Source organism: Perna viridis, chromosome 7 (genome assembly GCF_037379345.1).
Source record: "Perna viridis isolate PV_CMFRI_1.1 ecotype Kerala chromosome 7, ASM3737934v1, whole genome shotgun sequence".
Lineage (NCBI taxonomy): Eukaryota > Metazoa > Mollusca > Bivalvia > Mytilida > Mytilidae > Perna > Perna viridis.
This window is the reverse complement of record NC_142451.1, coordinates 6,337,139-6,352,637: the sequence shown is the minus strand read 5'-3', so window position 1 is coordinate 6,352,637 and position 15,499 is coordinate 6,337,139. Positions and strand designations below refer to the sequence as shown.

The following is a 15,499-nucleotide window of genomic DNA, read 5'->3' as shown; positions in this document are numbered from 1 at the left end:
AGTCCCAGAAACTAGATATAGAAAAATAGGAATATAACATACTGTAAGAGTAATCAAGGGAACCAAGTTTATAGCGGTAATCAACAGAATGTAATCCAGGGACAAAGATCAGACATGGAAAACAGACATACACAACAAAGAACATAAAGTAACTAAAATCATACATACAAAGTAAAAAAAGCAAATGAGCAACTCGGACTCCACTAAAAACTGGGAGCATGGACCAGGTACACCGGTAGGATAAGCGTCCTCTGTTTTTCTAGAAAAACCCGCCGAGTTGCTCATAAAAAGTCAAGTCCGGGGTAGAGAAACGAGGAAAGGAAAACTATGACACGTTGAACAAATAAGTTTTCATCGTACAGATGGATACACCGTACACTATCAGGAATTTAACTACGGATTTAATGTACTTTTAATGCCGATATAAAATCAGTACTTTCCTTTCACAAAACATTTCAGTAAGGAATTTTTTTCGGTAATTTCAGTACTTACATTTTCTTCCTTTTTACAGTACTATGAATTTCAGTCATTTTTCAGTGGTAAGCGTCCTCTGCTTTTCTAGAAACATCCGCCGAGGTTCTCATAAAAAGTCAAGTCCTGTGTAGACGAAAGAGGAAAGGAAAACTATGACACGTTGAACAAATCAGTTTTCATGGCGCAGATAGATACACCGTAACGATCCACGAGTTCATGATGGTAATCATAAAAACATTGCAAACTTCGTTTTGCTGTTCGAGGAGTAACTTCCCGTCAGGAGCATTTCAACAAGTGTATATCAAAATCTTAACAGGAATCATTAAAACCAACAATATTGAACTCAAATGCATCACCGAGAAATTATTAGGTGTAAATGCACCAATTGCGTTTATTTAAAAATGAAATGTTTCTTTTATATGCTATATCGGCGTGTATTATCGTTGATCGTGGCACATTTTCGATTAAGCGCGTTAGTACATACGACGGGATTCTCTTCTTATGCTTCATCGGCTAGCGTTGGACGGTCATTTGCTTCAGTGCAAATGTGCTACAATCAACGATCTGATAAGCCGATGTAACATCAAATTAAAATGAAACATGTAATTCTTACAACTAATTTGAAATGATTATCTTTTTTATTTCTATTTTATTTTCAGAAATTATACCACAGAAAAAGCATTTCGCAGAGATGAATAAAATTATACATCGGAAAACTCTTAAGATATAGCATTGCAATTGCCGTCAAATTTACTGAATTGCGAGAATAAATCACCTGTTTAAAGAATCACTCGAGTATAAAAGACGACTGGACACCTTAGTGACAACAGATATGCAACACGGAGGTAAGATATTATAATTGCTTTCAATTTTAGCTCGTCGAGAATGCATATTAAATTTGTAGTGTATTTTTGCTCAAAGGCTGCTTTTGTCTTCGGGTTTTAAGGGGAAACATAATCCTACGCGTGATTTAGTTGATGATTCAGACTATATATCTGAAATGTCTAGCCACGAAGAAGGGCACTTTAATGACGCCAATGAGGGCAATTAAACACATGCCAATAAGGGCAATATAGATGCCAGTCAGGGCAAAAGTAATAAAATTCATGGTAAAAATGCCAGTCATGGCAGCGATAGTGCCATTCAGGACAGCGACATTACAACTGAAGGCATATTTCAGACGAGGTTGTGTCTGATGAGTCGGATCATAGTCCGCAAAACTAGGTTTCGGAAAGAATTGTTGGGAAAGAACCAGTTCGTACCTTGCAGGTTTCCGATCAAAAGAGAAAAAATACCATGAAGAGGGTGAGTCAGAATCTCCCTCACAGGACGATTCATCGTCTAATTCTGATACTAATAGTGATGATAATAAGCTGTTTGGACCCGTTTGAAATGTAAAAAAAAAGAACTAATGTTCCGGGTAAAATTACTAGGTATATTGAGAAGTACGCAAATCAGGGCATCAGTAAAAGTCAGATTAGAGGTGACTAAAATTTGTAATATTCCTGCTTCTTACAGGTTGGCCTCTAGAGATACCGACAGATATATGAAAAAGCTCTTTCGTAAAAAGTTTGGTAAGCTCATGAATGCAAAAAAAAGAAAGAAACATATAAATTCTCAAAATAAAATTTGGACGCTACTGGTCCATTAGCTTTTTTATGGGTAGTTGAAGAAAAGGCGAGAAAATGCAAGCAGGATTTAAATCCAGATGATATTATTGACATTGCCAAACTAGCTTTAGTTTTACTTGTAAATGCCCATGAAGTATACATGACAGATAGATGCAAGGCGTTACTGGGCAGATTATTGCCAGAATGCCTGGATTTGCTCGACGATAGAGATGGTAAAAAAGCTCTACTTAAAGATTCTAGCTTTTAAAGCCTTTTGGTAGGAAGTTCCGTAAACGTCTGACAGAGGAGAGCAAGGACAATAAAGAATAGAGAACTTTACAGTCTATTGTCCGGTAGTTCTGGTTACAAACACAACAATAAAAACTCGATCTAAAAAATCTCATTTCAGTGGTGGTCGAGGTGTTGGACACAATAGCCAAAGTGTCGAACCCCAAATATTGACTAGTTTGGGGGCAGAGACAGAGGCCAAAGCCAGTTCAAGAGACTTGGTGCCAAGAACTAGAAAACAAACAGGTAAAAATTACAGATTTAGAATTTTTTCCAATTCAGACAGACAAATTTATGCACCTACCTGTAAGGGAAGAATGGAAGTTTTCTCAAAAATTGGCAATGCCTAACTTTTACAAACAGTTCAGGGACTGAAATTAAAGTTGTGTCAGGACCCTCCAAAATATTTACAACTTACAAATTTCCTATTCAGTAACGAAAAAGAAGGACTAATAGACAAAGAGGTTCAATTTCTCTTAGACAAAAATGCAATTTGTTAGATAAACCATGATCAATAATATTTTTTAAGTCACCTATTCCTTGTCAAAAAAAAAGGGGGAGGCCAGAGACCAGTTAGAAATTTAAGAGGTTTGAACGAATATCTGGTCTGCAATCATTTCAGAGAATGGAAGAGATTCAATCAGTGAAGGATTTAATTAAGAATTCAGATTGGATGGTCAAATAAGATCTGACAGATGCTTTTTAACAGTACCAATATCAAAACAATTTCAAAAGTTCCTTCAGTTCAATTCAAAAGGGAAAACATTTCAATTTCAGTCACTCCCTCTTGGAATTTCGGTGGCCCTGTGGTATTTACAAAGTTAGTGAAAATTCCAATGAATTTTTTTTCGGCGAATTGGCATTCGTTTGGTGGTTTATTTGGACGATATTCCCCTGATGAATCAATACAAACAATTTTGTCTGTCCGAGTCACAAATAGCTTTGAATCTATTAGAACAGCTAGGCTTTCTAGTAAACAAAATCAAGTTAGTTCTGATACCGTCTCAAGAAATGGTATTTTTATCCTGAACACAGTAGAAATGACATTATCACTTCCACTGCAAAAAATTCAGAAAATAAAAAAAAATGTACATCAAATTCAAAGCAATGAACAAAATATCGGTTCGGAATTTGTCAGAGTTGATAGGCAATTTGACAGCTTCAATTCAAGCTATTTTCCCAGCTCCCCTCAATTACAGACTCTTCAAATGGAGAAAAATCAAAGTTTACCTCAGACAATGAGCTACAATTCTTTGTAGCCCCGTGCAGGTCCGGGTGTCAAAAGAATAGGCCTGCAGCAGCGCTAAACTTTTCGTAAAAGGCGACTTAATAGTGCTCAGAAACCTAGCTGGGGGCTAGGCGCTCTGCCCACAAAGCAACTGGGATGTGTGCCCCAGGTGGTGGAATGGGATACCCCTGGCGTGTTACACGCTGGGTTTGTCAGGCTATAATACGGAAAATCTGACCGCAAACCATAGTGGTGCACCGCGTTGGGAAAGATGCCACGTTCCTCGCACGTTAAAGAAACCTGCTGTGGTATTCTCCCGGAGTAGGAACCTTTGCGCTCCGCCACAGGAGGCTAAATTGCCCGACCCTGCCCATCCCACCTTTTATCGTGTGGAAATCAAAATTTGTCGACCCTATTATCCTTGTGCCCCGTCCTCTTTCTTCATTTCATCATTTCATGTTCATTTTATCATCCATTTCATGTTCATTGTCTGAATATAGCTGAAATATTGCTGCTCGGACGTTAAACCCCAACAATCAATCAATCAATCAACTCAGGTTGTACTTTCGGAGGCAAAAGACAAAATAGACTGGTGAATTGGAAAGGACGGACACTGATATCAATTTAATCGACTGTGTTGATTCAGACAGATGTAAGCAATCAAGGGTGGGTCTCTGTTTTAGACAAAGTACGAATTGGGAAAATGGGGGCCTTTGGTTAGAAACAGAGAAGTCTCTCAATGTAAATCCCAAAGAACTTATGGCAGTAACATATGCTGTAAAATCCATTCTGAAGGACAAAATTTTCTACATGTTGTGGTTCAAACAGACAATTTAACAACTTTGACGTATCTAAACAGGATGGGTGGCACGGTTTCCAATGTTTACAACAAAATTGCACTAGATCTCTGTGCTTGGTGTCTACAGAGAAATGTAGAAATCAAGGCAGATTTCATCCTAGGACGACTCAAGCAATTGGAAACTTTACCCACTGCTTTTCAAGTCTCAGATCTGTTTGCAGACAGAAGCAATGCTCAAACTCAAATTTAGACGAGTTGGTTACAAGACCCAGGGGATGTCGCATTCAATGCAATACTTCATCCTTGGAACAATCTCAAGGGTTATGCTTTCCCTTCATTTTGTCTGATTTGACAATGTCTCAAGAAAGTGAATGCAGAATGATCAACGATAGTTCTTGTTACTCCAGCTTGTAATGCACAATCTTGATACACAACACTTCTGGAGTTGTCAGTCCAAGACCCCATTCCACTGCCATTGTTCACAGAAATTCTACTGCCTCCTCAGGGGAATCAGCACCTCCTCATTCAGAACAATACCCTTAAACTAGTAGGTGGGCTTATCTCGGGAGATCATATCAAACAATGGAAATATCAGATTAGGTTTAAAAACTTCTTAACTCCTTGGGTCAAGAGACTCAGAAATCGTATGATTCGACCTGGAATAAGTGGGTTAGGTGTTTGGAGATGGAAATTGATCCCTTTTCGGCATCTCTAACTGCCATCCTTGAATTTTGGCCTGGATGTTTCACAAAGGTTTTCAGTATAGAACAGTCAATGTGCATAGGTCAGTTCTTTCATCCATTTTACCCCATATCGATGGCCAACCAGTCGGTCAAGCTACGATGGTTAAGAAACTTATGAGGGGTATTTTACATGAAAATCCTCCTCTTTCTTGGTATCAAGAATTGTGGGATATTGAAATTGTTCTGAAGTTTTCTGTCAGGCTTGATTCAAATTTGGAATTAGATTTTAAAGTTTTGACGAAGAAATTAGCTGTATTATTATCCAATGCTGCTCCAAAAAGGTCTTCAGATCTTGCGCGTCTAGATATAAGGTTCGTGCATATCAATAGTGTTTGGGCGAAATTTCAACTTCCAGGTTTATCAAAAATACAAGAAGATTGTAATTCAAGGGAAATATTCTACCCAAGGAATGATGCAAATGAAACGTTATGTGTAGTCAATTGTTTACATGTGTATTTAAAACATTCGTCAGAGTTCAGAAATGAAGGAAAACATGATCCAAACAAATAACTTTGGTTAAGCCACATAAAGGGACATTTGCTAATACCATAGCAAATTGGATCAAATACAAAATGTATATTATGAAAGAAGCAGGTATTGATACAAATAAGTTTAAGGGCCCTTCTTCTCGGGGATCATCCACTAGTAAAGCCAACCAACAAGGCATTTCTATAGTAGAAATATTGAAAATAGCTGATTGAACGAATGTCTTAATTTTTAAACGTTTTTATTATAGAAAACCAGCAGAACCACAGGAAGATGGTAGTTATGGGATAAGAGTGTTGGATGTGAATTTAGGTAATTAAATTTTATTATGTATATTCGCTTTAAAGTTGCAATGTTATATCTTATGAGTTTTCCGATGTATAACTGAAGATTTCTAGAAGACGTTCAACGCCTGAAATAGAATCAAGATTATACGAGGAAAATGAATAAGATATAGCATTGCAAGCCCACCCTCCAGAACCCGGGAATTCAACATGATTAAGATGGAATGAAAATTATTGTAGATTGAATGTATCAAACACACACACACGTACATGCAGAAACACATATATGTCAGAAGTTATCAAGTTTCCAACATGTGAATTATCATATTTTGAGACATACTATATTCACGTGTTATTCATATTTTAAAAATTTGATGTACTTCAAGTGTGTATCTACTAGATAATTCATAAATCTAACATTTTTCTGTTTTCTATTACAGCCTTACAAGATACGGATAATGGAGTAAATGACAATTCGTAGGATCAGTTTATTTAAGATGTTTCCAAAGGACTATTATATAACCAGTGGTGTATTGCAGATTGACTTTTGTGGTGTCGATTTTTTGTTAAGTGTATTAAATCATATATTTGATGAATAAAACGATAGAAAATAAATTAAACAAGCTAAATTCTCCCAACATCAACTACGTATACCTCGTCAAGGACCTCTCCCTAGTCATCAAGTCAATGCGTCATCGATATCACTACCATTATGATTAGTTGATACATACCAACTAATCTTTTAAAATATGAATAGCATTCGTAAATCAACAAGTATTTAATTGATCAACAATATCAATAACAACTGTAAACATGGTAAGTGTGGTAAGTGTGGGAGTCTTCACGCGACATTTTAATTTGCAACATTATATCTTATGAGTTTTCCTCGTATAATCAACCCGTGCAGGTCCGGGTGTGAAACGAATAGGCCTGCAGCAGCGCTAAGCTTGTCGTAAAAGGCGACTAAATAGTGCTCAGAAACCTAGCCGGGGGCTAGGCGCTCTGCCCACAGAGCAACTGGGATGTGTACCCCAGGTGGTGGAATGGGGTACCCCTGGTGTGTTACACGCTGGGGTTGTCAGGCTATAATACGGAAAACCTGACCGCAAACCATAGTGGTGCACCGTGTTGGGAAAGATGCCACGTTCCTCGCACGTTAAAGAACCCTGCTGTTGTATTCGATAGGAGTAGGAGCCTTTGCGCTCCGCCACAGGAGGCTAAATTGCCCGACCCTACCCACCCCCCTTTTCATAGTGGAAACCCAAATTTGTCGACCCTATTGTCCTTGTGTCCCATCCCTTGTTTCATTTCATCATCATTCATGTTCATTTTATCATCCTTTTCATGTTCATCGCCTGAATATAGCTGAAATATTGCTGCTCGGGCGTTAAACCTCAACAATCAATCTTGATTTCATTTCAGAGGTTCAACGTCTTTTAGAAATCTTCAAGTGTCCCTGAATATTGTAGGCATGCCCTGTATAAAACCGATGAGATTAGCGTGAACCATTTTAATGATATGCACAGTAAAAAGTAAATTATTTACATACACAAGAAATACGTATTTTTTCAATGGAAGGAAACAGAACAGTAAAAATTAAATTGACACTGGTTTACAATCAACGATTAAATATTTATTGAAGATTCTCATTTCATGTCATAACGAAAGGGTATGTGTGAAAGAAAATATTTAAAGTAGTATTCGTATTGCATAATCATGATAATATGAGCTTTACAAACGATAATCGTCACGGCCAAATCGTTCGAATGATTATATCATAATTTCCAAAATAAAATTTGGGGTCATCCATTTTTCTTTTTTAGAAATATTAAAAAGAAATAAAATTCCCGCTACATTACATTTCTGTAGAACATTTTCTCACAAATTATTTCCCCTTTTACAGAGGATTTTTACAATCAAAGTTTTTGTATTCTTACCATACATGTAGATTTATACCATTAAATCTTTTGGATTAATTTAAGGACATTTTACCTGCTCTTTGACGAAACATTCTTCAGTAAGATTTAGCAAGATGACAGAAAATAATGCCATGTGTAATAGGTATCATCTACTTATTAATAATCTAAAATACACATTTATTGTTTGCTCAAGTATATATCTATAGATTTGAAAAATGCAAATCTTCTTTAAGGAAAATAAAAGAAATGATATCATTGAACATTGAAAAGTGCAGCGCTAAATTGACGACGAGGACATGCTGCAATTAAGAGATTGCAAAGTGAGTGCCATGCTTAACTGATCTTGAGAAACTTTGATATTGGTTGGTACCAAACATAAATACAAATAAAGGAAAATACACGTTTTAAACAATAAAAAAATGAAGTAATTAAAAAAAATTCAAAATTGATGCTTGTTTGTTTTCATGATGAGTGTTTTCCAGTTTTCCCAAATTATAATAATATTCTGGGACAGTGTATATATTCATTGTAGAAATAAATGTTTGGAAAAATTCCAATGTTTTGTTTTCTGGTTACGGAAATGTATGCAATATGCATTTGTGTATGGAGTATTAATAGAAAATCTACTTAGTGAAAAGTTTTTTTTTATTGAGTCGCATAAGTGTCAATAAAAATATTTCTTTCTCTGTGAGGAGGCATCACATGTGTCTCCCATACACAAAAATGTGTGTAGGATATTCTTGCCTAGACTGTTTTTCTTATATAGTCAATGTTGAGTGCGGGGGCATTACTGCCGAAATTTACTTTCGATCCACGACGTTTGATTATTTAATGGTCATCCGAACGATTTTTTGAAAGTATTGAAAGATCGAAAAGGTAGTCTTGTTATTGCAGGTTTAAGTTGTTGCTATTTCAATTTCATAAACGTTTAAGTTACACCAAGCTAACGAGCTAAATGTCTCTACAAAAGTCCAATCGTATGGTATCAAACAATCAGATAGTGAGATATTTTAATGAGGTGCTAATATACAGTCAGTTATATATCATGCTCTGTCATCATTTGTAAATCTTACCATTGATTTGCATTTGAGATGGAGGTATGTATCATGTTTGTTTGTTTGTTGGGGTTTAACGTCCGAGCAGCAATATTTCAGATATATTCAGACGATGAACATGAAATTGATGATAAAATGAACATGAAATGATGATGAAATGAAAAAGGGATGAGACACAAGGACAATGGGGTCGACAAATTTTGATTGCCACTGAAAATAGGGAGAGGTGGGTAGGGCCGGGCAATTTAGCCTCCTGTGGCGGAGCCTTATTGTTCCTACTCCGGGAGAATACCACAGTAGGGTTCTTTAACGTGCGAGGAACGTGGCATCTTTCCCAACACGGTGCACCACTAATGGTTTGCAGTCAGGTTTTCCGTATTATAGCCTGACAACCCCAGCATATAACACGCCAGGGGTACCCCATTCCACCACCTGGGGCACACATCCCAGTTGCTCTGTGGGCAGAGCGTCCTAGCCCCCGGCAAGGTTTCTGAGCACTATTTAGTCGCCTTTTACGACAAGTTAAACGCTGCTGCAGGCCTATTCTTTTAATACCCGGACCTGCACGGGGCGGTATGTATCATGGCTCTTGTCCTTATCAGCATTAATTTTATATTCATAACGTTTTCATAGGTATACTTAATGCTTTAAAAATACATTTTTAAAATATTTTGACATAATGCGAGCATAATTATTTCATCAGTTTATCTATTCACTGTATTTCCATGCAGAATTGCAGTGCTATGATTTAGTAAATGAACAACTATTGTGTCAAATGTATAATATTATAAAAATCCAAATCTTATTGTAAAGTTAATGTTCAATACATGCATACATTGTAGCATGTCCTTCCATTATATATTTACTGTTTGTTTGCAATTTTAGATCAACTTCATCAATAACATGTGATTTTATTATGCTTGTAATTGTCTAATCATCATTTTCCAACTCGAGTACCATAGTATCCATGTCCATTTTGCTTTAATTATTTCATAATTTAACATGAAAGGTGACGGACGAAGATCTACTTCTCAAAGCTGTAGCACAAAGGAAGACAAAGTTGGTCAAAGTTCTGGTACAAGGTGGTGTCGATCTAGATAATCAAGGTTACGACGGCAAAACGCCCTTAATCATAGCATGCAGCTTTGTACCAGAGGAAGAAGATCGAGACACAGAGACTCTCGCGGTGCTGATAAAGCTTCTGCTTCAAAATGGTGCAGATCCAAATATGAAAGACATAATGGGGAAAACAGCTATCATGTATGCGTTTCGCCATGCTCTGTCCCTCAGTGTAATAGACGAACTATTAAAGAATGGTGCAGATCCCTACATTACTGATATGAACGGACTAAATGCATTTGACTTCATTAGTGATAAAGTATGGTCAAAATACAGGCATTACATGAAAAACAGTATAGAGTATAAGCAAAGGATAAAGAAAATTGAGGAAAATAATAATGAGATCGATTTTCAGGCTCAACATCACACTGGAAAACAAAGTAAGAGAAAACAACGCACAAGCCTAAATATATTTCAGAACACCAACGATATAGGGGGTCGAATTGTTAACGCTAAGCTTGATACCCTTCGACGCACGTCCGATACCCCGCCCGCGTTATATGATATTCAAGACAAATCGAGGAGAAAAACGCAATCCTTTTCAAGCACTCATTGTGGATCTGTCAATCACATAGAACGAATGGGTAATCTCAATAGAAGCTTGAGCAATAAATTTCATTCGGATGATGGAATTGAGCGTGCCTGCTCGAAGAGGGCGCAGATTGAGAGAGTTCTATCTGACCCAGCTAATGGTCACAATCACCAACAAAAACTACAACATCGTTCAAGTAGTACTGTGTTTTTCAAACACCAAAGCACAAACACAACCTATAAAGAAGAAAATGATTTTGTGATGAAATTGCCAACCCACTGTGAAGATTCAAATGTCGACAGGAACTTCCCGGACGATTTGACAACAAAACATCGTAAAAGATCGGTTATGAAAGTGAAAGTATCCTCTATTGACAAGGCTATGGTGGAGGGTGGAATTATAAAAACATTAGCAAAATTACCTCCCATTCAATAACATTTATTCAAAACTAGTTTTTTGCAACTTTTGTGTTTGCTTCTGCACCTTGCGCCTTAAATCTGCTTTATTTTCTTTATTTTTTTGTTTGAAATATATGGAAGAAACAGCTCTATAGAGAAAAGTCTAAAAGTCCGTATATAACTACTCATAAACTCATTTAAATACAGGCAGTATGGAAAAAGGTATGTTCGGTAAGTTATAGATAGCTGAATAATTACTGATAACAACTACCTACACTTAGATACTCAGTGTATTGACGTTTGTTTTATTTTTTATTTTTGCTGAGGAGAAGCATATATTGATGAAATTTACTCAAGTTTAATGTTATATTTCAAATATTAAAAAAAACACCGATAAAATGGATTTAATCCAGCACATCCCTACATTTGTAAAAAAAGTGTTCAAATATCCTTCTTACATGTTTAACGTCTATGTTGAAAATTTTGTCTATAAAACTCAGAACAACATCTCTTGGAGACATTTAATTTTTGCAAAAGTTTTCTCTGTGAATGATTTTTCCTTAAATTAACTTGTATATATATTGTTTTGTTTTTTTTTGTTTTTGTTTTTTTCGTTGATATTTCCCGACATGGTCTACCACTCTAAGGAGTAGACTGAAATATGTCAGTTTTATGCGAGGTCATCCACCTCTTAAGTCGGGGTTTTGTTTCCCTCAAACAATGATACGAGGTTAAAAGAAATATATAAATCGAGGTGTACGGTTAACGGTCCAGGTACACTCAATACTAATACAAAAAGGTAAAATTGTTTTTACGAGATAATGTATCCAAATATATGCATTTTTTCTGGACTAACTTGATCAAACATAAATATGATATTTCTGTATGCGTGTTTGCTTAAAAGAAAAAAAAATAAAATTTCGAAATTGCTTTGTTGAATAAAAAGACATTAATTTTGTATTTGAATTACAACAGTACCAATCATTGTATATATTTATAAAAACTTTGTAAGGTAAAGATCTACTAAGTAAAGTATAGGAGATTTTGCCAATCTCATTAGTGATATCATATTCACAAATAGGCATATCATTAAGTGTGAAATTGGTTGGTAAATAAACAACTAAATAAAATGCCAATTTCATGATTATAATCCCAATGTTCAAATCTTTATAACTTTGTTATTTGAAATCCAATTTTGGTCCTGTAAAATGTTTTATTTAGATAATTCATACTTTGTATGGGAATTTTTATCTCTTTCACTTGAAGAATAAATTTGAAATAATATTTATTTGTAAACCTCTATTTTCATATAAAATATTTTTTAAAAATTATATGCTCATATGGTCTAACTAATGAATATTTACTTAAAAATTCCAGGATAAAAAGAGTTTTATTTCGAGTTAAGGGAACCAAAATAATTTTTCAATTACATGTATCTTTAAAATTGAAAAAGTTATGATGATTTAAAGTTGATGCCCCATGCCATTCCATGGATTTTTTTGCCAACCAAAACCAAATCGCAGGTAAGTGATGACATCACGAAGAACTCTCCTATACCCAAGAAGTACTAAAACAGCAGACATATCAAGAAGTACTGAAAACCTATATCATCAAATTAGGAAGCCAGCGGCGATAAGCTATACCAAAGTTTGTCAATAAAAAAACAGCAAATGTATAAATATTGCACAAGAGGAAATAGTGTATAGTATTGACATTCTTTGATATATCTAAATTGAAAACCATTTGATATCAATCATACACAATTTTCAAGTCTGCAAGTATAGCAAACAAAATATGGTTTATTGTTCTTTTCATTTCACGGACACAACTTTCCAAAAAGTTCTATTAACTGTTCTGTGATTTCTGCTGAAGATGAAGTTTTCTTATGTTGCTGGTCTCAAACCTATTTCCTTATTTAATATCTATATAACAAGGAATATTTTTCAACTACATTTTTATGAATAATAAATAGGTAAAAAATAACAAATGAAAGGATCAAACTTAAACTTGCATTTTTCATCCCGATTTTGTTTTTATTTTTTTCATTCCCGGGTTGTTGTCTCTATGACAAAATTACCATAACCATTCTCGTTTAAAAAAAACGAATACAAATAAAATACAGATAAAGCGCGTGAAAAAAAGATTATGAGGCTTTCACACCGATTGAGAATAAAGGAGAACTCCTCAATGTCGACACCAGAGAAGTAAATTGGCCACGGAAGCTTACGATTATATGTCTTTGTGGAAGAAATGCTGATGTCAAGATTAAAAAGGAAATAAATCAAAAAACATATTTGTTGTCGCTAATGTGCTTGACCATTCAAGCTGTTCAAAACAATTGAACGTCTTCGACGATAAGTTTTTTTCCCATTAGTTATAATAATCACAGTGTGGAAACAGAGTTGCTAGAAACATTAGCTCTGCTTTATAGTCTTAAGATTGAATAATCAAGATCGAACTATTTCATTTCCGACAGATAAATTTCAGAATCCATACTTTATGTAGATTGTACCTATTACATGGAACATTCATGTCTGCCTTCTTTCAAAAGCATTCAGACATATATGTTTTCAAATAATTAATGGTGCTTAAAATAATGTAAACATGATATGTTTAACGAATTTTTTACAATTATAATTTTCTATGGCAAACTTACCAACATTGATTGTGAAAAGCCTCCTTCAAAGGGTCATAATTTGTGGAGAAAGTCTGTAAAAGGGGACATAATTGGTCTGAATATGTTCTACAGAAATGATGCGAGAATTTTAGGGGACACATACATGCTCAATGTCTTGACAATGGACCGCAACAGCTAACAGTGGTATTTGCAAACTGTTTATATTTAAGTGATTAAATGACTCCATTGAATAATTCGTTTTATAACATTGTTTCATCAAAGGTCAAGGAATGTAGTAACATTCTCCGAAAACATCTTATACTATTCATGATAATCCGTATACAATAGATGAAGTCTGGAAGCATATTCAGACTCTTAAAGGCAAGTGTTCTCCAGTGCCTGCCTATAAAACAAATGAACATCATTCACGGAGGTAAAACGCTTGTGAAAGGATATTATTATATTTTCAATATGATACTTGAGAGTGAATATATTCTCGTCCTCTATCATCATGGAATGATTATTCTTCTGTACAAAGGATATAAAAAGAACAAACTATCAAAATTAAGGTCAGTTATAGTAAAGTAAAGATGTACAAAAAAAAAGAATACATTATCACGTTTTACCAGATGAGGAAGATATTTCCTGATCCTCTACAATTCGGATTCGTTCCTAAGCATGGGTCTTTATCAGCTCCTTACACACTAAAGGGATGCATAAACATTTTTCAGTACAGCAAATCCACACTTCCCATTTGTTTTCTTGATAACCAAAAAGCCTTTGACACAATATTGCATGGCATACTTTTTCTGAAACTTTTTTTTCTTTTCACTGTTTCTCTCATATAAAAAAACGCTAGTGCGCATTTGCAATACAACGGTTACATAGGTAAAGATTTTGCAATATTCGAAATGGACGGGCACGAATGAGTCATCTCTGCTTGGTTTTTCTCTGTACACATTCATTGTAAATGACTTGATTTCTAAACTCCAAGCTATGAACAGTGGAATCAGAATTAGAGACTTGGACATTCCGGCCATTTTCCTTGCAGATGACCCAACTTTACTCAGAACTTCCTCATGTGAACTTTAACGATTATGTTCAGGAATATGCATGTCGTTGTCTTGTCATTTACTCATTTGGAACAAAAAGTTTAGGGTTGAATGATATATGAATCCGAACTCTTCGTCTTCGAAACACTTTTTGAAAATAAAGACGAATACGTGTACGCTGGAATCGTAATAAATCGATGTATCAAAACAACCAAGAGAACGAAAATGCATCAAAACAGCTTAACAAAACCTTCCCTGTCACTAGCGTTATGATTTGGAACCACATGATTCCACTCACATGTGAAATATGGGTGACCTCGAATGCCGAAAAAAATGTTTAACTCAACGTAAAGCTGCGCGCGTCTCATTCATTGTAATGAAAAAAAACCTCCTCCTGTTGATTACTCAATACATTATTTTGAACTCTAGTCATTTTAAGCTACTGTGGTCAGCAACAATTTCGGAAGGAAATAAATGGCTAAAAAATGTTGTAAACATACCTGAATTTTTGCGTTATTTAAATGCTCGCTCTACTGTTACTGAGCTTAAGGGTTACATATCCCTACATTAAACCTGAACTCGTGCTCATTAAACTTGGCCTTCTGGTGATTAAAATGGCAACCTGTTAACGTAAACGTCTACATATAACAATGTCGCATCATGCTTTATGAAAGAAATAAATGAACTGTATTATAAAGTGGTGATATTACTCCAGATGGTATTTTCCGTAGACAATTACTTCTATTTTATCTCTGTAAACGTGTTAACTATCATGCGATACTTGGAATGCCTGAAATACTCCGCGCCGTTCAGGTCCGGGTGTTAAAAGAATAGACCTGCAGCAGCGCTAAGCTTGTCGTAAAAGGCGACTAAATAGTGCTCAGAACCTTAGCCG

General features: G+C 35.4%; 1 protein-coding gene and 1 pseudogene across 1 annotated transcript; both read left to right on the top strand.

Annotated features, from left to right (window-relative positions):
* The first annotated feature begins 1,306 nt into the window (after positions 1-1,306).
* LOC148611099 (uncharacterized) lies at positions 1,307-2,414 on the top strand (annotated as a pseudogene).
* A 4,194-nt stretch (positions 2,415-6,608) lies between these two features.
* On the top strand, positions 6,609-12,233 carry LOC148611098 (uncharacterized). The gene is made up of 2 exons (XM_088591253.1): positions 6,609-6,728; positions 9,896-12,233. Exons 1-2 carry the CDS (start codon positions 6,726-6,728, stop codon positions 10,970-10,972), a joined length of 1,080 nt encoding a protein of 359 aa, XP_088447379.1. The 5' UTR covers positions 6,609-6,725; the 3' UTR covers positions 10,973-12,233.
* Positions 12,234-15,499: the final 3,266 nt, after the last annotated feature.